The following is a 23,427-nucleotide window of genomic DNA, read 5'->3' on the forward strand; positions in this document are numbered from 1 at the left end:
AATTCGGTGACACCATTACAGATGTATTCTATTCCGATTGAGCTATTAGTTGGATTATTAATGGATTATTAGGTTGCATGTAAACATGGATAGTGTGGAGCAATTTTTGAGGAGGAGAGAACACTGACGCTCCGACTTTCTGAAAAAACGTTCTGCATTCTGACCAAAATCACAGTGCTCTCCTCCCACTCTGCTCCCACTCTGCACCACTCACACCTTCTGATCTATAGTGATCAGATAGGTATCTATAGATCAGATACTAACCTGTATCTTTGGCTTCCTGAAGGCTAGCAATGCGCTCCAGGGCTCATTGGAAAGGATGTGTTGCGTTCTACTGACCTGTGCACTTTGGCTTCATCGTGGATTTTTATAGTTGGATTTTCAAAGTTGCTTATTGCAAAACATTCCCTTCGCCTGTGGTTTTACTTATGATGTCTTCAGCAATTAGCTGGCTCCAACTCGACTTTCATCAAATTATTTCAGATTTTCCATCATCAACATTCCATATAAACTCAGAAGACTCGTGTAGGTTCTCTGGTGGTTCTGGATGATAAATAAAATGTCTATATCTGTATTGTAGTCATGGCAATGCCTGGTTCCCATCACCACCACTGTAAAGACGTCTGTAAGAGAAATCTGTTTACATCTTGATGACTAATTGGAAAAATTAGCGGAATTTCCATTTTAATGGTGCAGCTGCACATGATCCTAAGATCTTCATGCCCAATGCCAAGTGTGGGCTAGTGGGGTATAAAGCGCCCCAGCATTGGGCTGTGGAGCAGTGGAACTGTGATCTCTGGAGTGAAGGAGCTCCATCTAGCACCTTTGGGATGATTATTGATCCAGAACTGACCATCCAACATCAGTACCTCACCACATTAACGCTCAATCAAATCCTCACAGCAATATTCCGACATCTAGAAGCCTTTCCAGAAGAACAGAGGCTGTTAGTGCAGCAAAGGCGTCATTAACACCCTTCATTTCAGAAGAAATGCTGGCATCTACAGTCTTTTGGACAGTATAGAGTGGATAGAACCCGTCGTGCACAAGAAAACAGCATAACACACTGCCTAGAACATTACAGCACCAAACTGCATTATTTCCGGTTGTTGTGGCGAGTTGGCCCGCAGGCCTCGCTGATGAGAGAGCGGCTGATTCTGACTTTCATCTATATTTCAGCACCAGCAGACGTAAAGAAAGATGTAAAGAAAAATCCTTTAACATAAGAGGCAAACATCCTGGGGCTACACTCAAACGTATCCAACAGTCTGAGGCCGTGCAATCCTCAGGCAGGAGTAATAGCCCAGCACAGAATGCATAGATTACATGCAAATCAGGAGCCGTTTCAGGAGGACTGAAAAGGGATTTGGGACGTAGTGCAGAGTTACTGAGTTGAATTGAACCATTAGCCAACTCTGTTTGCACACACAGGAATTAGACCTCTGTATTTAACCCATCCGTGCAGTGAAACACCACATACACACACACTAGTGAGCACACTTGCCCGGAGCAGTGGGCAGCCCTATCCACAGCACCCAGGAAGCAGTTGGGGGTTAGGTGTCTTGCTCAAGGACACCTCAGTCACATACTCTCGGGTCAGGGGATCAAACCGGCGACCTTCCGGTCACAGGGCTGGTTCCCTAACCTCCAGCCCACGACTGCCCCCTAGTGTTTATGTGGTCAAGCAACTCGTGGAAGCTCGATTAGCTTGGTCTTATTTCTACCATTAGAGTTTTGAAGATGTGAGCGCTGGCGTAGTGTAACGTCCTGTGTCTGGATGTTTCCTTTTCTCTCTCTCCCTCTGTCTGAGTGTTCTCATGTGGACGTTGCTGCACGACTGACGTCTCGTTTTTCCGGCATGTGATCGGCTGTTCCAGTTGGCGCCGGTTATAAAAGGCCTTTGGGGTTGGCGCAATATGGAGCAGTTCCGTTCCCCTGGCTGCCCGCCAGTCGACAGACCAGTTATTGTTTATTTACTGGCCTACAGGTACCTGTGGAAACGTAGGGGTGGCATGGCATTTTTGTTTGAGCTGTTGGACTTTGTTTATTGGTACTGTTATTATTTTTAGTAGGCTCTTGTTAGATAGTTTGGGCCTTGGACCTCCCTGAAGTTACGTTTCCTTTATTTTTTGGTTTCCTTGCTTCAGTTCACTGCTGAAAATAATTTTGATGACTGGATGAAAGTGCAAAGCATCGAAAAACTAAATTCGTATTTACCCGCGTTTATTATCACTATTATTTATTAATTAGATTTTTTTGGTTTGGTCTGGCGTTTGGGCGGGCAGTCTTGCTTCCTCTTTGCATCTTACCCCTAGGAGACGCAACAGTAGCTTGTGGGCTGAAGGCTTTCGGCTGTGCTTGCCAGTGTATGGGAGTGTTAAAAATAAAAACTGGGATGTATGGACATGGAGGGAGGTGGTCCACTGGCTGGAGGCACAGTCCTAGACTGGATTGCACCAGTATTTAGACCTGAAGACTTCAGCTAACATTGCTTTGGGTCAAACTACGCATGCATAGCGACAAACACTAAACATTATCAGCTAAAGACAATAACCAATCAATGGAAACGCAATGCTGATCCTCACAGAAAAAAGTTTCAGTAAAACTGAAAATATACAGTCCTAGGCATTAACCAGGTAGCTCCAAGCCAGCTCAGCTAAATTACACTTAACTGCTCAACAGGTTCTAGATATTAAGCTGAAAAAGGCGGTACAAACAAACTTACACTAATGCCAGTAAACTGGACATACCCTCAAGTAGCAACTGTGAGCCTTATGAAGTATCTTATGTAGTATTTACCTGTTTATTACCTATAAAAGAACCCGTTATTGGGTTCTGTCCATTCAAAAACTTTTTTCCTGCCTAAACGCAGAAACTTCCACTGAAATGTATTGAATATTTGTATTCACCACTTTTGTTTCTCCAAATAATTACACATTTTTACAATATTTGAATACGCCTTATATCTAGAACCTATAATATGACCTACAAAATATCAATAAAAACAAAATGCAATGATGTGCAAATCATTTAAGCCCTAAATTTATTTGAAAATAGTGTTCTTATTACGAGATCACGTCTGGCCGCAAGAGACTACCTCAACTGAAGCGGCTGCTGTGCTCACGCTTTTTCCACCATGGCAAAGTTTAGCAATACCTACTGCATATTAAACCAGCAAGGCTGTAGTTTTAACACGTGTAATTAACTTTAGAAACACAGATGAAGATCTCAGATTAAGTCTCGGAGTGTCTGCAGTGTGTTTTTACTTTGAGTCTGCTGGAAATCTTCCTGAGCTCTCATGAGTGGTAATGTTTCTCAGGGATAAGTGGAAGATCATTAACATGTATCAGTGCACTGCAAAAAATAGCATCGTGCCAAGTAAAATTATCCTAAATGTCGTCAATTAATCTGTCTCCTGTCGAGATTATTTAGCTTAATTCAAGATTGTTTAACTTATTTCTACACATGTTTTAACTTGTTTTAAGTAATTTTATTACATACAATTATCTGGCACTACAGTGAAATCATTTTACCTGATAAACTTACCTAAAACAAGTAAAAACGTCTAGAAATAAGCTAGAAAATCTTATAATTAGGGCACAATTGTATCAAAACAAGAAATATTAGCTATATTGACTACAGTTGAGATCATTTCACTTGACAAGATGCCACTGCTTGCAGTGTGGGATTTGAGGGAAGCATATAAAGTCAACAAAAATGGGGAACAATCACTGACAAAGCTCGTTTTAGCAACATGCTACTTACAGATAGTAAGAGTAGGAATACGCATTTCTTCTGAAGCATCAAGACAAAGCAGTGGGACAAAAAAAAGAAAAGAAAAAAAGAAACAGCCCCAAAAAAGAACAAACGCATTGATTAGTGATCGGCAAAATCAAACAAAGACAGGTAAGAGGACAATGGAGAAGACTCGGGGGTGCTAAGACTTACTGTGGCATTCCTTCAAACAAGTTTCAGAGCTACTTCTTTTCTGGACACCGACTGAGCCTCACACCACTAATGTTGCTAATAATGAACGAGGCCAGGTAACGTTATGCAAATGAGGTCGTTTTAACTGGCCCCGATCGCAGTTCCTGCACTGCTGGCTGAAGTGGACGTTTTTAGGTGAGGTTTTTCTTTGCATCAGTGTTCAGAAAATGAGCCCATTAGTGCTTTATGTGGGCCATTACTGCGTCTAAGCCTGGATCAGTAAATCTGAGGTTTTACTGCAGCGCTATACTGTTAAAAACGGTGCATATGCTGTCTTATCTAGGCCGTGGAACCCTTAGCAGCTATTAAAAGTGACTAGCAAACAATAAATCAACACAAAGAAGTGAAACAGCACATCTGGCTCTCGTCCAAGCCTGAAAGTGATGGGGATGGGGAGGTGGGGGGGGAATGGAGGTGGAGGATGAATATGGAGGAGGAAGATTTGTGCGAGTGTTTGTGCATTAAGATACGGGACGCTAACAGGTCACGGTGATATTCGGCTTCGGGACCAATAGAAGGCAGAGAGAAACAGAGGGACAGAGAAGCTGAGAGAGTGCAGGTTTGTGGGGGGGTGGGGGTGTGGAGGAGGTTTATAAGGGGCGTCGGCCTCTCAACATCTCTTTGCCCCCCACCCCTCAGTTTTGGACACGACTTAGTACATTTTGCAGATGACACTTTATTCTGAGTGGCCCTTTTTAGATAAAACAAACACTCAAGTAACATGTTAGATACATATGAGGGTCAGGTTTTGGGTTGAGGTTAAGGTTGGGGTTACGATTAGGGCCAACAGTCAGTGGTGGACAAAGTACACAGACCATGTACCTGAGTTAAAGTAGATAATCAAGGTAAAATATCACTCCAGTAAAAGTAGAAGTTCCTCCCTTTAGACCTCCAGTTGAGTAAAAGTACTAAAGTATTTACCTTCAAATGTACTTAAGTATAAAGTAAAAGTACTAAAAGAGTAATTCTGGCTCTGATGTCCTGTTATCATTTTTATAACCAGACTGGCTTCATGAACTAATTTCAGGTGAAAGTCCTCCAGCGTCTCTCTTGGTAAACCAGTCTTTTAATAGAACGTCATTAATTAGTGACGCTGACGTCTATTAAAATGATCAGAAGCACAAAACACTGAAGGTAAACAGTTTCCATCAGGGAGAACCGAGTGGCTCTGAAATCACTTTTTACACACAAGCAAAGTTTCAGTTTCAGATTTATTTACAACTTAGTTCCAAGTTTAAGTTGAATAAAAACTGGCTTTAAACTCAAGATCACAGATGAGCTCCTTTACTATGTTGATCTGTAGGCGTCTGTTCATAAACATAAACCAGCCCAAACTCATTTACTATAAAATGAAACGGTGTTTGTAGAAATTCAGAAAAAAGCCGCGTCAGTCTCGACTGCATATGTGGACATATTTCTATATTGAGCTCTATTTACACAAAGTTAGGTTAGTTCATCATTTATGTTGAACAGACTCTCCCAAAGTTTTACGCTGCTGCGCTGACGTTGAACCGTGTGCTGCACTGGGTCGGTATGACCAACAGGTCAAAACCAGCTCTAAACAAAGTGACCGCTGGGCCCTGATTGGTGCTCTGGCTTTGCGCTTCTTTTGTTTCGACATGTTACGTTTTTATACACACAGAAACCAAAAGGAACGACAGATTTCTCAAAATGTAGGAGGAAAAAGTCGGATATTAGACTCTGAAATGTAGTGGAGTGAAAGGAAAAAGTCGCCCAGTAACGGAGAAACTTCAGTACAGATACACCAAAAATACTAAAGTACAGAAACTAATTACATTTACTCAGTTACTCAGTTACTGTCCACCACTGCCAACAATTAACAATAAATCTACTTACTGTAAGTAATGTATGAACAGAACATCTCCAAGATTTTTACTTCAGTGTATTCAGATGCTTCACTACTGCTACTTCACAGATATGTTGTTGATGTGTTACTGATAATCTGTTAAGAGTTTATTAATCATCTGTAAAGGACCACTCCAAATAAAGTGTTACCCATTTCCGTTTACTCACGGCATTAGAACCAGCTCCATCAGTGATCTCAGACTGTTAGATATCACTTCAGACCACATTATACCCTCCTCGTTGTTGACTGGATAAAACATCCGTGGTCCATCAGTGAATGGACCACTTAATTTGACCGTAATACTCAAGTCCAGTCTTAGTCTTGAGACTGGTCTCGACCTCACTGTAACTCGGTCTCAGGGTAAGGTGGACTAGAAGCTGGGGTCTTTTATCTGAGTACTAAAAGAACTACAAGTACTAGAAGCAGCCGGAGCTGCAAGACAAAGCACAATAAGTTTGAATAACCATTTAAAATGAATAATAACAAACATAACTTTCTTTATTCCGTCACCTGTTGTGCGCATATGACACTGTAAGCAATCATTTGTTTAAGTTTTCTAAATTTATACACTCTCAGAAATAAAGGTTCTAGACTGTCTCTTGGTCGGTTCCCCTCTCCTCACTGGGGTGGGACCCTCAAGGCTCCATCTCAGTACCTTCAGTCAGGGAACATAACTGAACCATCATCCACTGAAATGATCCGTTCTAAGCTGTACTGACTCCACACACCCTGCCTCGCCTCGCCTCCAGGCTTTTATTCTACTGTTCTGATTTAAAACATTTGGTTATAAAAAGGAACAAATACCAACTTTTCACCTGGAGAACCTGATTTAAGCTTCACAATCAGACCTTAAAACCACTGCTGGAGCTTTCTGGCAGACTGCATCGCCTATTAGTCACATTCGTTTATGTGTTTCTTATGTGCTCCTCATTCTCCACCCCCTAACACGAGCTGCCCTTATGACGCCAACACACCTCTATTTCTACAAACTGGTTGCTTCCAGAGGTACAATATAACTGAGGCACAGTGGAATGAAGTGCAGTAGACAGACACAATAATAAAAACAACACTGCAAAAATTAGTACCTTGTCAAGTGAAATGATCTTAAATCTAGTAGATATTTATTATATTTCCCATTTTGAGTTTGGTTTGTTTTGGTTGCGTGTTTATTATATGATTATTCAGCTTATTTCCAGACATTTTTACTTGCTTTTGGTCATTTTATTAAGTAAAATGATCTCACTACAGTGGCAAATCATGTTTTTTCTGGACTCAAGCTCATTTCGTACAACAAGCACAATTATCTGCCACTAAAAAGTAAAATAAAATCATTTAAAGCAATTAGAAATGTTTGGAAATAGGTCTAATAATCTTAAATTAAACATAACAATCTCAACAGGAGGAATATTAGAGTTATTGACTCGATTTAAAGATAATATTACTTGAAAATATACCACTTTTTCCAGTGTAGATGGTCTCAGTTAATGGAGACACCCACCGACGCTCAGCACCAGCACAGAAATGCATTCGCAAAGTCAAATGCTAATGTAATGTTTTCTGCTCGGTATCTAAGGACAGTGGTATATATGGAAAAGGCCACTGCAGAGGTGGTGCATGAACTCTGCTGGAGGAGATCTAACAGCCTGCAGAGCTCCACTTCACATAAACACATTAGATCCAGCTCAGTGAGATGCTCAGAGGCTCCTATGGAGAAAATCCAGATGAGCTTCAGACGTGAAACTCTGCTCTGTTAAAAATGCATCTTTGCAAATGACATCATCTAAAATCTGGTTATTATGTTTGATATTCTTCATCCTGACTGAACGTTCATAGTTTAACTCATTTCTAGAAGCTTAAAATAGTTTTTGTTTTATTTTTTTTCCAACAAGCAAAACCATCTCCCAACAAGACGATTTCAAAACCACATAAAACAAGTTAAAACGTCTCAAAACAAGTTCAATTATCTTGTAATATTGTACAGATTATTGCTATAAAAGGACACCCAGCTTATGCACGGGTCACTGTGCTTTGCTAATGAGCTGTTTTGGTCACAGATACGTGAGATTTTTGTCTAACAATTCACTCTCAGTATCGTTTTGTCCTAGAATAAAAGTCCTTATATAAAATTCCAACAAATAAAATTTTCGCTTTTCTCCGTCATTTGAGCGAGGCAGCCATACTTGACATTCTCTAAAAACTTCATGATGAATGGACCAATAAAAATGCACCAAAATTGCTTAGAAAAAAAGTCTCTTTCCTTTGACTTACATTAAAAGTGAAGAACGTTTTTTCCTTCTCCTGTAAAGTTGCTATTTCGGAGTAGGGCTGAACGATTTGGGGAAAATATCTAATTGCGATTATTTGGACTGATATTGCGACTCCAATTTAAATTGCCATATTTTATAAATTGAGATCAGTCCTGATTTATTTTATCCAAGAAGACCAGAATAACCACGTTTTTTGGCTTGAGGCTCGACCCTTGAACGTAGTTCATGTCATGGTTATGATGTCACAACACTTGGAGGTTTGGTTGCCTCTGATTGGTCTAACTCATCTACAGGCATTTCACAAACTCCTACTAGGCTCAATTCCCCCTCTTAACTCTAAACACTAATGTACACACTTATAAACGATGGTCCTTTAGACAGGCTGCCATATTCCTACAACAACCTCAAGAAATGAGAAACATTGGATAGACTGACTTTGGATGTTCGGATGATCAGACTGACTTTTAATTGATTTCACTTTTCGCAGGTTGGTACCAACAGTGGACCTACGTGTGTCTGAGTGTTACCATGCAATGTTGCTGAAAACTACCATAAAACAGCGTCTCAGTCATCAGGCAGTGAATTCAGAACCATCTCATGTAGGAACTTTCTGTGAGGAGCTTTTAGAGGGGGACGTCTGGTTCCTATCACCACCACTGTGAACTGTTCTGACTCGGTAAGTTTATCCTGAACAGAGCGTTTCACACCAAACTGCTCAGAACCACTTTTACTCTGGAAAAAATTACACATTGTCAATTGAAATGATCTGAAATTTAGTATATATATATATAATTTTTCTCAAGTTGAGATTGTTAAAAGCTACTTATGAGACTTAATTTAAGACAGAACACTTCTTTATTAATTTTAAGTTGTCTTATTTAAGCAAACAGATCAGATCATTTTGCTTTATTCAGGCATATTTCTTAAAACCAGCTAAATGATCTGCCAATATAGTTCATATAGATAAATGTACTTGTTTTATTAATTAAAAACATACAATTACTTAAATATTACTTAATATTTCTCAATATGAGAAATATTAGATATAATGGCTACATCTGAGATCACCACTTTTTTTCAGTATAATTATATATTTTCCATATCATTTTTGCAGCATAACCCTTTAATTATGCAGACATTTTTAAACAATTAAGTGGAATTCCTGTTTCCTGAATTTTCCATATTTCTGATTTTCACACAAGTCCTAAAAGTAGATAAAGGGAACCAAATTTAAAAAAAAGAGACAGAAATATTAGACTTGGTCATTTATTTATGCAGAAATCTAGAAAACTAAAGGGTTCACAAACTTTCGAGCACCACTGTAATTGGCAGGGCTGACTTTGGGAGCCAGTCTAGTCAGGTAGACCGATCATAGCACTGGAGGTTTACTAAAGGCCTGCGCCGTCTGTGATAAACATCACTCTGAGGATAATTTATGCGTCCGAGTTATGACTGGCTGAGCCGTGCAGTCCTCTAAGCTAGAAGCTCCAGCTTTAATACAGACCCCAAATCTGATCCAGTAAACAGTCGCTAGCCTTCGCCTTGTTTTGTGGCCAAAGTCATAAAGCCAGACTTGGATGTTGGCTTCACTGGTAAACTGGGTTAGTGAAGAGCTGCGAGCGCTGAAAACAGAAAAGCTGCACTTTGTAAACAGTCGGCGTATGACGCGGCGCCGGCGCCTGGCCGGACCGTCCATCTCACGCCAGTTCATCTCAACGGCCCTTTAAAGAGCCCTGCTGACATGGTTCTTATGATATAAATAAGAGAGAGTGCCGTGGGGAGAACATAGGAACAAGAAGGTTCCCATAAATATTAATAGAGTAAGGAGTGAAAGGAGCTGACAGCCTCGTAAGAGCCTCTTATCTATATGTCAGTCGTTGTCATGACAAGCTTATGTAGGTGTCATGTAGCCTTATGATCAGAGCCCGACAGTAAAGTGCTCTTTTAGACATTTTACACTTTTTAAGCTATTAAATAAACAAACGTTCTCAATATAAAACACTATTTTACTTCTATTTTACTGTACATTCTCAAAAAAGAATGGTTCTTGCAGGGTTCTTTAGGAAAGAAAAAGGTTCTATAAAGGACCAAGGACACTCAGAACCTCTTAACTGATTAAAGGGCTCTTTGCATCATGAAAGGGTTCTTAAGAACATGCTGTATTCTGTATAGGCTTCTATATAGCACCCAAAAGGGTTCCTCAGTTGTTACAATGTCAAGCTTGTAACAATAGAACAACTCTTTTGCGTGCTATATAGAACCCTTTTCAAAAAGGTTCCACACAGAACCATCAACAGCACATTCTCCATCAATCATTCAAAGGGTTCTTTGAGCGTTCATGGTTCTATATAGAACCATTTTGTTTACTAAAGAGCCATATTTTTCAAGTGTAAAGTACAGTAAAGTATTATCGTTCATTTTTATTTAAATATTTCTTTTAGACTTAAGATCTTAATTTGAGTAAAAATATGATCTAATTTCTGTTTTATATCTGAATTCATACCGTATGTCTTACACGGCTCCAGCATAAACGTGACACAGACCACACCGAAGTGCTCAATGAGTAAAGTCATGTTAGAGTTATTACTGATATTTTGTTATGATTATTATTATGATTTCATAATGAATGGGCCAGTAGAAATGATCTTCAAAACAAAAGCTGACATTAAAGTTTTTGTCCTTCTGACCGTTTCAGAGGCGCGACGGTGACTCGCATGCAGATCAGTGAAAAGCCCTTCCTTGTGTTTGTGTGATTTCCTCCGTGCACACCTTCACACGCTCCACCACACGTGAGGAGATGAAAGTAAAGAGGCTGCAGAACTCGCCGTTTCACACCTTTCCCACAGCACAAGGTCACACTCGTTAACTCGCATCACACCATCTTCAGAACATCTCGCCGCTCATCCATTACCAAGCATCTATTATTTATCTGCCGAAGCCCTGCGGTGGAGCTCGGCCTGCGTCGCTGCTCCACAAGGGCGAAAAGCGCACACCTGATGCGACGCTGCAATAGCCGGTCCCGCATGGACTGCACAGGCCGCGCTGCTGCCGCTGTGCGTTTAATGGTCTGGGACTGAGTGGGAACCAAATGGACACTTACAGTGGTCGGCAGCAGCCTCATCCTGCAGTAATGCTGACCGAGGGAGGAATAACCTCGCCCGCATATGCATATGAACTCACGCTAACGATCAGAGACGTTTATATATTGAGCTTCAAATAATGAAGGTGTGTATATTTTGGGTAACGGGGAGATTTCACCTCCACATTTAACCCATCTGTACAGTGAAACTCCACATATACACTAGTGAACACACACACACTAGGGGGCAGTGAGCACACTTGCCCGGAGCAGTGGGCAGCCCTATCCACAGCACCCGGGGAGCAGTTGGGGGTTAGGTGTCTTGCTCAAGGGCACTTCTGTCACGTACTGTCAGCTCCGTGGATCAAACCGGCGACCTTCTGGTCACAAGGCCGGTTCCCTGACCTCCAGCCCACGACTGCCCCACTTGACTGGTCAGCCTTGTTTAGAATGTTAAGCATTTATTATTTAATTCATAAAAACATTGAATTTCTTTATGAATTAATTGATCAACCGATGGAGAAAATGATTCTATGTGGCGCCATATTTTATCGTTACACTGTCAAGCTTTTAGGCCTATACAACAGCAGAACCCTTTTTGGTGCTACGCTATTAAAAATGATGGTTCTTCAAGGTTTATTTAATATAGAACATGGCTCTATTTAGAACCACGAACACTCAATGCACCCTCTGCATGACTAGAGGTTTCTTCTCGCCATGAAACACTTCTTCTGACTGATGGAGGATGTGCTATAGACGGTTCTAATAGAACCTTTCTGAAAAGGGTTCTATACAGCACCAAAAGGGTTCTTCGATTGTTAGAACAGTCAAGCTTGTAGGCCTATACAATAGCAGGACCCTTTTTGGTGCTACACTTTTACAAACGATGGTTCTTTAGTAAAGAAAATGCCTCTATGTAGAACCAGGAACACTTAAAGAACTCTTTGCATGATAAGAAGTTTCTTTGCATCAGGAAATGCTTCTTCAGATGATTCTAAACAGAACCTTTCTGAAAAGGGTTCTATACAGCACCAAAAAGGGTTTTTCTCCATCAATCTGAAGAACCTTTTTAACATGCAAAGAACCATGAAATGGTTCTCTATAGAACTCACAGAACCACTGCCTTTACTAAAGAACCCTTGAAGAACCACTTCTAACTGTATACTTAGTGATTGGTGCTCATTCGCTATCTTGCTACTTTGTGATGCATTAGCGGTTCCTTTGCTCAATTAATCATTATTAAGTTATTACGTTTTTAATAAGCATCGATCGGACCCCTTTAATAAAATTGTGGCTTTAAAATGTTTTAAATATTTAGACAGATATGTAATATTAATTATTAGCCTTATAGCTAATGAAAATAACTTTTGGCATGAATGTAAATAAACAATAACTCAAATAGCAGGACTCATTAATGCACAAACAGCAATAATATACTTATTAGCCACTATTAACAAACTATTAAAGTCATGTTTCTGTTTATAGGGGCCTATAAGCGCAACCAAAATGTCTTGCAGAAATCAGATAGCCTGTGGTTTCTTCTGTGCGCTCTCAACGGCCTCACATTCAGCAGCGCTTTGTTATTTTAAGGTGGTTAATATCTGAGACAACACGCTCTCTGCCTCCTCCTATTTACTCTGACTGAAGTACATCAGAGATAATAGAGTGGGATTTGGGCAGCCCTCCTTAAATAAAAGGCAGCGCGGAGGTGTCAGGGGTGCAGTTTGTTGATATAATGTGTGTAGGTGAGGATATATTGAGAAGCCGCTATTGACTCCCGGGTTTCGGCGGATATTAAAAGGGCTTTGTTCTGGAGCGATCGCGCATGCGGCGCCGCGCCGTAATAAATGGGAAAGGTCGTAATTAAAAACGGCTGATGCAAGTCAGGTCTCGCTCCTGTACGCGTTCGGAAGCCAGCGGCAGACAGAAAGCCAGCTTCTGATTATGACTTTCAGCGCTTTATCAGAACGGTGCGCTAACACTGCTAACAGTGAATGCAAACTAGTCTGGCTCAGTTAGCGTACCGCAAGTGAACGTCACCAATCTTCCCGACTGATCCAGGCCTAATGTCATGTTTTTCCACATCAGTGGATGCATCTGAGTTCTCTACACGCCGGTTTGATAACTCTGCTGATAATGACCCTGATGGCAAGAGGATGGCGGAACACTATCGGCCCACTGACGGCAAAGCTGGAGGTCCGATGCCGTTTTGCTCAGCATTTTCTGGGCGGCCCACCGGTGGCTAAGCTGAGTAACAGACAAAATTCCACTTATCATCCCTCATTTTCCACTCACAGCCCAATTTTCGTTTTTTCCTTCTTTACTTTAGTTATACTTTGTAAATGAGCAGTTTAGTAAGTAATTTTAGGTAACACTTTCTATGAATATCATGTTTGTAAGCATCTATAAACACATTCATAACATGCTATAATGCATTCATAAAGCATCATAAGCATGGCTATAAATATTTATAAAAATGCTTTACATGTTATAGCCATGCTTATTATGCATAATGAATTGTTAACATAATACATTATAAGTACTGTTCATAACACATTATAAGAGCTCATAAGCTGTATTAGTCCACTCTAAGTAAAGTGGAGCGTACTGGACTAAAGCCTCCTCCAGGGTTAAGACTGAGGCTTCAGGTTGAAGAATTTACTGAAGAATTTACTGAAACACTAAAACACAATAAAGCTCATTACAGGCTTCAAACGTTAGAGTTTAAACTGGAGCAACATCAGAGTTTCACCCAATGAGGGAAAGTCAATGTTCACCACTGTTAATGTTCACCACCGTTAATGTTCACCACCGTTAATGTTCACCACCGTTAATGTTCACCACCGTAAATGTGCACCACCGGTAATGTGCACCACCGGTAATGTGCACCACTGTAAATGTGCACCACTGTAAATGTGCACCACTGTTAATGTGCACCACTGGTAATGTGCACCACTGTAAATGTGCACCACTGTTAATGTTCACCACTGTTAATGTGCACCGCTGTTAATGTGCAGCCCTATCTGTAGCGCCCAGGGAGCAGTTGGGGGTTAGGTGCTCAAGGTTGCTCAAGGACACCTCAGTCATGGACCGTCGGCTCTGGGGATCGAACCGGTGACCTTCCGGTCACAAGACCGGTTCCCTGACCTCCAGCCCATGAATGGAAACTAGACGGTTAACGTTTTGCATCCAAGGTTTTTGGTAGCACTTTACTTGAATCACACAACATAACACTGAGTTAATCATGCAAACATGTCACAGCAGATGGTTCACATCATCCTGAGTTGTTACCACACGCTTTGTCTGGTAATACAACAGCGTCATGTTCGTATTATCGCTAATTGTCATGACATACAGGAGTGTAGGCACTTAAGCAAACCATTTATCTGGGCAATATTTTTCATACAAGTAAAAACATATATGAAAAATATCTGATTCAAATGTATGCAGCTAAACAAAAATATATAACAAAATAATAAAAATAACAATAATATTTTGAAAATAGCAGCTCCAGATGTCTTCTTGATGCGTCCAGCCATGCCACAGCTTTTTGTTAAATTCCACTTGATTTAACAGAATTAAGTATTGATTAGATAAACCAAAGGTGGTTATTAATACTTATTCCATTAATGTTATTTCTATTTATTGTAATATTAGCATTTTTCTTCACTTAATGCCCAAAGAAACAGTTTTAATTGTAATTTTCTCAGGTGCCTCAAACTTTTGCACAGCAAAGTATGTCACAGAGTTCACATGAGTTTTCTATGCACATCTGACGTTACATCAGTGGGTATATCTGGATTACGAACATACCAGTTTGCTAATATTTCTAGCAAATAATAAAAGCAATAAGGTAGCAACTCAACTGAACCCTAGTAAGCTAAAGTCTCCCTACACTACAAAGTAAATAAATAAATAAATAAATAAATAAATAAATAAAAACTTTGCAAGTGAAATCATCTCAAATCGAGTCTATATATCTCATATTTCTCATATTGATCTCCTTCTTGGAATAAACTTTTGTGAGTTTTTTAAAACTCATTTTTAGATGGTTTTACTTGTTTTACATACTTTTACTATGCAAAACTATCTAAATACACCAGCAGATCATTTCTGAACTTATTCATTTATTCTTATTTGCCAATATAGTGAGATCACTTCGCTTCACAAGCATGAAACTTACTGATATAAGCTAAATAATCTTTAAATATCCCTGCAATCATCCCAAAATAAGAAATATTATACATTTGGGTTAGATTTAGGATGATTTCACTTGCTAAGGTATCATTTTTTACAGTGTACTATTTATACTAATTGTATTCAGATTAGCTGTGTTACTTTAATGAGGGAATATCACTAAATTACTGTCATGGCTATAGAAGTAGAGCCATGCAGATTTCAACAGCGTTCCAATGGAATTTCTGCCAATGAAATGCACTGAGAGCAGTAAAAATGGGTGTGCTTGCTTTAGGGTGCATTTTGGGCAATTTTCTATATTTTAAAGCCTCTATTACCCCTGCACCATTAAGTATTTTCATTTTAGCCAGCCTGTTGGCTGTTTGGCCGCTTTGGGGGGGGGCGTGTCCCTAAAACACAAACAATATTAGCACGCTTGTATTGTTTTCCAAATTTAAAAATCCATTAACACTATAGTGTCCCACTCACTGTACATTGAATCTGTGTGTAGACTGACTCAATCGGTTTCCATGCCACATATTGTCAATCTGATTGGTCATTGCTCAGCTCATTTGCATAAAGTTAATCCAAATGCAGAGCGAGGACGCGTTTCGGTGTCGGTGAGATGTGCACACTGTCGTCTCTCGCCTCATTATAGCGCGTTCTGTTTGATGTAAATCATCTGGAATACATTTGTCGCATCATTTTTTGCATGACTTCACATATACGCTGCTTAAAATTCCAGCAGTGCAAGATTAAAACTGCCTACCGTGTGATCTGCCAACCTCCCACCAGTAACGAGAACGTCTGACCATCAGTGTCTTCAATAAAGCGCAAATCTGAGGCTGGATTTCACAATATTATAAATAAAACAGAATCTGGACGCCTCCCAGCGCGCTAAACCCTCCACACACGGTTCCTGTGGAGGAGGCTCAGTGTGGGAGTCGTTCCCTGCGCACCATCGCGGACAAAACATATTAGCTTAACGGCTTAACGGGCCACTCGACAAAGGGTTGCGACATTTTTACAGGGAAATAATTACTGGCTGGCCTGGTTTGTGGTGTAAAGTGCTTTTTGAAGTCCTTCATGGGGGAATGAGTGCATGAAGAGCCCTTCTCACAGTCACTCTGGCATCCTGGGACTCGCTATGCTAATGCTACTCATGAAAAGGTGGTCCGGGCTACAGGATCCCGCTCATGGACTCGTTTACATTTCTTCCCCAGCATACATCACTGCAGACAACCTTACATTTATCAATGACCAACCACGTGACTCCAAAATTAAAGGAAATAAAACATGGATAGGAACACTGATACCACTCACATGAAACAAAGTTGTGGTGCTTAAAGGGCCCATATCCTAAATTTGAATGAACGTTTAAGATTGACATATGCAAATGAGTTCTGTTCTGATTGGCTGTCCCCTTTGAAAAGGTAGTTCAGGCTGAAACGCTCCTTATATCTTCAAATTGAGTGGGCGGGGCTAAACTGCTGCACGCTGAACATGCAAATTGGTTTTTGTGACAACAGAAAAGCAGTACATTCATAAAAGGCTGTATTTGTAGCTTCTTTCCAGCTTCGACTGGAGATTTGCACATTTTAAAAGTTGAAAAGACTGAGGTAAATTAGATTTTTCTATGATACGGGCCCTTTAAAACTCCAACAGCTACCATATGTTACCACTAGTGTGGACACGTACAACTCAGACGTGATCACTAAAGAGAACAACTCCATGCATGTGCCAAAAAATGCGAATGATAAATGATAAACGATAAACCGGACACAGATGAGAATAAATTAATCAGTAAAATGCGGGCTGAGGAGGCGTAGCTAGAAATAAACATACAATACCCCACACTCAGAGTTCTCCAGGTGTGGATTTCTCTAGCGGACGCAGCCCAGAGGAGAAGAAATAAGAGACAAAGTATAATGAGACTGGAGGTTTAGGATAAACACGCTCACAATCACTCCTTTCACAAACATTCACGAGCACACCATCAGCTCATCAGTCTAGCAGGTAGGGTCTGGAAGCTTCAGTGTGGTCTGCTGCTGAACAATGAGTGCGTATGCAGATCAAGGTGAACGTGACCCCCGCTGGATTTTCACCTTTAGCTGGAATGGAGAAGCTGAGTGAGTGGGTGAGTGTTGGAATGGAAATGAGTTCTGCGTTATCTAGGCCTCAATTCTGGCACTTTTGCTTCTGAGTCGGCTCTAATCTTCAGTGCCAGTGAAGAGATCTTCCACTGAAACCTCCAAAAGCCACCAAAAGTTTGGAAATTTTCTCAACTTCGGTAACAGGAATGAATAACTTGGTAAGAGGAAGCCATAGCCGTTGGTGCACACTCGAAAAAGATGGCTCGTCAAGGGTTCTTTAGTAAAAGTAGTGGTTCTGTTTAGAACCATGAGTTCTACAACCATGTCATGCTTAAATGGCTCTTTGCATGGTGAAATATTCTTCAGATTGATGGAGAATGTGTTGTGTACGGTTCTATACAGCACTTTCTACCGTTAAAAGCTTGACATTGTACCAAAAGTAGAACCTTTTTGGTGCTGTATAGAACCATTTTCAAAAAAGGTTCTATATAGAACCATATACAACATTCTCCACTGCAAAAAAAAGGTTCTTGTCAGGCAATATTATCTTAAACCTAGTCAAATCTTACAATCCTGTTGAGATTTTTTAAAGGTAAATTTAAAATTATTGCACTTATTATATTTCAAAACCTTTTTACTTGTTTTGATCGATTTTATGAAGTAAATTTATCTCATCATATTGGCAGATAATATTGCTTCGATTAAGACATTATTTGCCACTATAGTGAGGTCATTTAACTTAATATTATCTTAAACAAGTAAATAATGTCTAGAAATAAGCTAGATAATCATAATAAGTGCACAAGCATCTCAAAATGGGAAATTAGATGCATCGACTATATTTAAGATCATTTCACTTGCAACAAACCATCTAAACATGAAACAGTTCTACATGGTTCGAAATAGAACCATTGCCTTTACTTACTTTTTAAAGTATGTACAGTATAGTCAGAAATACTGCTGCCCTTTACATACAAGACTGGGGTTCGATTCCCCGCTCAGGCAGGCGCACCACACTGCACCAATATGCTGGCTTTACACTGTGAAACTTTCTTGCAACTTGCAAAGTGCTTGAAACTCACATGATAATCTCATTTGAGCTGTATGATGTAAAATGTCCTGCAACTCATTTCAAATTCTGCAACAATTACAAGTGTTTCAGTTTCATGAAATACGTTCCAAGGCTGGTGATTTCAGGGTCTGTATGTCTGGTTCCCTGAAGGCTAGTAAAGCGATCCAGAGCTCATTGGAAAGGGAGCGTCACACTCTACTGACCTGAGGAGTTTGGCTTCAGTCTAACATTTCTACACCTGATCTACAGAGCTTCAAAGACCAGATATTGACTGTTGTGATCTCCAGTTTCTCATAGACTACAATAAAGTCCTGTGTGGTTGGCGTTTCAGCATAACGGCCTATAATCCTGTAAAGCCTGAAGTTGGTTGCTCTTATTTTTAATGAGTTATGATGCTATACGTTTTTTTGGCTCTCCGGACCTCCCTGCAGGCGAGTGTCTCGGCAAGGCCGTCTAGGGTGCACCTAAGTTTGTATCTCTGATTGCCTGAAGGGTAGCAATGCGACCCAAGGCTCGCTGGAAAGGATACGCTACTACTGGATTCTTAAAGTAGATTATTTCACAGCATCTCCTACATACATAACTGTCTACTGTACAAAATCTGAAGTCCTGCAACCCTTCAATCTACATAGTTCCCTTTTCATTTTCTCCAAAGGATGTCAATAATTACAGAAGAGGAGACTAAGATGTGGTTTTTGGTTAACTTGCAGTGCTTTTAGGACAGAAGGAGCAAGAAATATAACAGTAATTACTATTTATATGTGAATTTTCAAAGACTTAACACACACAGAACTCAAAAATATAGTAAATGAACCATAAATAGAAAGATCAAATACAGATCATTCGTTTAGATTTGGAATAAAAGAACAGCATTGACAACCAGCATGGCTGTATGAGGACAATAAAAATGCAGCAAAGATGTAAATAATATAGCAAGAACGGTAAACGTTGCTAATTGGGCTCATTGGTTTAAAAATTATGTTGTGAAAAATTAGCGGTAATTTGGAGAAAGTTTCACCGTGTAAAGCCAGCCTGACGCTACATTCACTACCAATAAGTTTAATAAAAATAACTGCCGCAGAGTCAGGATAAACAAATCCAGAATCGAATATAATAGACACAGTCGGTTTTATTTAGCTCTAATCTGATGTGGCCACATGATGTATTCACCCTGAAAGGCAATTCCACTCATTTTTCAAAATTTCTACTTAATACATAAAAAAATTTTGACAATGGCATTTAAAACAAAGTAATCAGTACAGGTTCTTTACAGTGGTGGTGACAGGAACCAGGAGTTATGATGTCTATAACACAAATCTAGCCAATTTACTACCAATTTACTACAAAAACCCCCAGATGTAAATTGTAAAATAGTGGTAAATTTGAGGGATTTTAATGGGATTTTTAATATTATGAATGAAAAGGGCTTAGAAATGCGTTTTAGGAAAAAAATCTTCTCAAAAAAGTGTCTCAGATGTCAGGCAATGTATTTATAAGCATTTCATGTAGGGACTTTTTGTGAGGAGCTTTGAGAGGTGGACGTCTGGTTCCTATCACCACCACTGTGGACAGCTCTGACTCTAGAACAGAGCGTTTCACATCAAACCATTTTGAATTGTAAGTGTAATTATTAATAACAATCTAACTCAATTAAACTGAAAGGTTCTATATATCACCTAAATTAGTCTAATTCTCATTTGCAATCTATTTAAATGAACCCAAACCAACAGGCTTTAGAAATTGAACTGATAAAGAACACAGGAAATCCGTGATTAAAGATACAAGGTGGTCAATATAAACACATTCCCACTAAACTTCACAGTAATGTTAGATGTTTAAGTTGGAACGTAAATCAGAAACTCCTCCAAGTAGAGAGTGAGTTAAGCCATAAAACGACGACACAAAATACAAAGTTCTCCACTGAGAAATTCCCAGTCGAGTTTTTTTTTTCACACTAGTTTCCTATTCCCAGTTGAGGGGGGGTAGGTTGGGAGGGGTAGGGTGGGGGTGCTTTCCTCATTTCCTGTTTGGAAGCTGGACATTCCAGTTTGAAAACTTTAGCAAGTGTTCAGAAAGGTGTCAGGGGACGGAAGGTCAGATAGATCAAATTCAATAAACAGTGACTGACTTCTCCAATACCTCGAAAGAACAGGAGGGTTATCGCAATTGAGGTTGTTAATAATTTAGTTTATGTCGTCCTCGAGTCAGTAAAAGGTCTCTCTGCCACTCTGATGGTGCCTGGGGGTGCGTTTTATTATCAAGAAGAAAGAAACATCAATTTGCTATTAAGCCCAGTCTGTCCACTTCATCCTTCCTTGTATTATTAATTTCAAAAATGAAGCTCCAACCTTCATAAAACATGTTACACTGTCTGTAAAAGATGAAATGCACAGTTTACGACGTCCTAACCAGTTTTTACTCCCCATAAATAATTCATAGCGGCCGAGAGGTCTGCAAAACTCTACAATTTGCGAAACATCAGCACCCAGCTTAACCATCTGTGTCACCGGATGAAATATAGATGATCTGAAAAAAGCTGGATGTTCCAGGGATCTGGTAGCCTTAAGTTGTTTTGGCTGTCTATGTTCCTCAAGCTTGGGCAACAGCCTTCAGGCTGTGCTGAACTACAATTGGTTCAACAAGTCTGGTGGAAACTTTCAGAAGAATTTCCAGAGGAGCTCTGGAGTTCCGGCTGAATAGAGTTGATACTGCGCTATGTATTGAGTGTGACTTGGCTCTCCGTTGACTTTTTCTATGAATACTGACTGCTGGCCTCAATTTACATGCAACCCAGCCTCCCACGCGCTGTCTGCCTCAACACCGAGAAAATGTTCTGTTTCAATTGATTACAATGTCGGCCTCACTCCGGAGGTAGGTTCTGCTTACCTCCACCAGCTGAAAGAAGAGGAACGCCGCCATATTTGTGGCTGACCTCCTGTTTTTGGAGCTTTGGATGCTGAGATCTAGCATTACATGCGAGCTCACGGCAATAATGCGAGCACAGACGACAGGAGAAGATAAGATGGGATAAAATGAGCCCTTTCTCTTCCAAACCATGGCAATTCAATATTATTGATCGCATAGAAAGCTGTAACCACTGTTCTATTCCTGCCTGTGAGTCATATGCATAGACTATGTGCATCTCACCCCACGTTAGGTCACGCTATTTCCATCTCACTCCTTCTGACAGGTTGGTAAATAAATAAATAAGTGGATGAATAAAGCTTTCGGACCTTGGGTAACACTGGTATTGAGGTCATTAGTAAAGCTCTTATTTAGCTTTCTCAGACCTGTAGTTGTTTATTAACTGGCTGCTAATTACCACATTAGGAAGGTAATTTAAGCATTTTCACTGCATTTTTATTGTTGTGTATATTGTGCTGTAGTAGTTGAGTCAAAACCACAAAGTACTGGTCTCAGTCTTGTTTTGGAGTAAGTAGCACACTCGTTCAAGACCCGTCAAACTGTAAAGATGAACGCATTTAAAACCAGTAGCCGTGACGGCATTAAGTCCTGTGAACTTTTAAACTTCAAGTCTATTTTGTGCCGCTTGCCTTTACAGTCATGTAAAACTGACATTTAACACAAATAAAAGATCAATTCTTTCTTTCACAGTCCGCTACGATCTAAGTAATAACCAAGCAGATGTGCAGTACAAACCCCAAAGTACTAGATAATCATTTTGGGTAATATTATGGTAGGTTCTCAGAAAGTTTAACTAGGCTACATTGAAATGCCGAGCAAGTTTAAGACATTATATGTCTGAGTGTCTCCAAAGTATTGTTTAGTTATTAATCGCAGTCTTACTAAATTCATCTGAAGCGACCAACAGGTTCTAGATATTACCTGAGTAAGAATAATTATTCATTACAATGTAACACTGAAATGACTAACAGGTTCTAGACATTACCCAAGAAAGTGTAATTATTAATTACAATCTAACTACATTCAACTGAAACAACTAACAGGTTCTATTAAACTAACAAAAGGACACAATGAATTAGTAACTGGAGTAACAAGGCGGTGAATATAAACATTTTTCTAATGAAAGTTCACTGTAATGTTTAAGTAGGAACAGAAATCAGAAACTCCTCCAAGTAGCGAGTGACTTATGCCATAAATGACATAAAAGACAGTTTTCTGAAGTAAAGAGTGAAACTAAAATAAGAATCACTGTTTTATTTTAGAGCCCATCATTATTATCATGATAAATGATGTTACAATATAATACAATATGCTTTTCTGAACATATTGTGTGTATCGTCAGTCAAAAAATGTCTGAAAAAAATATTGTGCAGATCATGTATCGTGAAAATTTCTTGAAGTATTGTAATATTATATTATTGCCAGAATTACAGGTAATAAACAGGTATACGCTACATAAGACTCTTTCTACTTTTTCCCACCTTATAACTACCCAGTACATTTTACCCAAAACAATTACACAATATCACACACTTACCACATTAATATCTAGAACCTGGGCCTTTCAGTGCAATTCATTTCTATTGCCTTGGAACATATCACTGAATAATTATCCAGCACTTTAAAGTTTGTACCTCACTCTTACATGGTTGATACTAGCGTTGAAGGTGTGAAATACAGGGGGTCCTAATTAATCTCTTGGACCCCCTGAATGTCTCAAAATAAAAATTCTGGGGGTCCCTGAAAAACACATTATTATTATGGTGTCAGAAAATAGACGCTCAAATCCAGACTCAGTGAAGCTCACTGTTTATCTGCTTCACCCACAATCAGCTTCTGTCTGCGGTGTTCTTAACTAACTAGAGCTGCAGCGCTGCTCTGCCTCAGGGTGGCGCTGTAGCAGACTGGCTCACCCAGTTGGTCCTTCATAGTCTAGAAACCGTAACTCTGCCTGGATTCCT

At 39.8% G+C, this 23,427-nt stretch overlaps 1 protein-coding gene across 14 annotated transcripts in view; it reads right to left on the reverse strand.

Annotated features, from left to right (window-relative positions):
* ptprt (protein tyrosine phosphatase receptor type T) overlaps window positions 1–23,427 on the reverse strand; it is a 475,774-nt gene that overhangs the window by 136,625 nt on the left and 315,722 nt on the right. For 5 of the 14 annotated variants that reach the window (XM_017723234.2, XM_017723229.2, XM_037535054.1 and 2 more), the window contains 2 exons: window positions 17,227–17,259; window positions 3,766–3,795 (listed from right to left, as the gene is read on the reverse strand). The exons of 4 other annotated variants lie outside the window; for them this stretch is intronic. In XM_017723234.2, coding sequence (XP_017578723.1) covers window positions 3,766–3,795; window positions 17,227–17,259 — 63 coding nt within the window. The remainder of the gene's footprint in view (window positions 1–3,765; window positions 3,796–17,226; window positions 17,260–23,427) is intronic. 5 more of the 14 variants (XM_017723239.2, XM_017723236.2, XM_017723231.2 and 2 more) reach the window with 3 other exon arrangements.

This window comes from Pygocentrus nattereri, chromosome 26 (genome assembly GCF_015220715.1).
Source record: "Pygocentrus nattereri isolate fPygNat1 chromosome 26, fPygNat1.pri, whole genome shotgun sequence".
Taxonomy (NCBI): domain Eukaryota; kingdom Metazoa; phylum Chordata; class Actinopteri; order Characiformes; family Serrasalmidae; genus Pygocentrus; species Pygocentrus nattereri.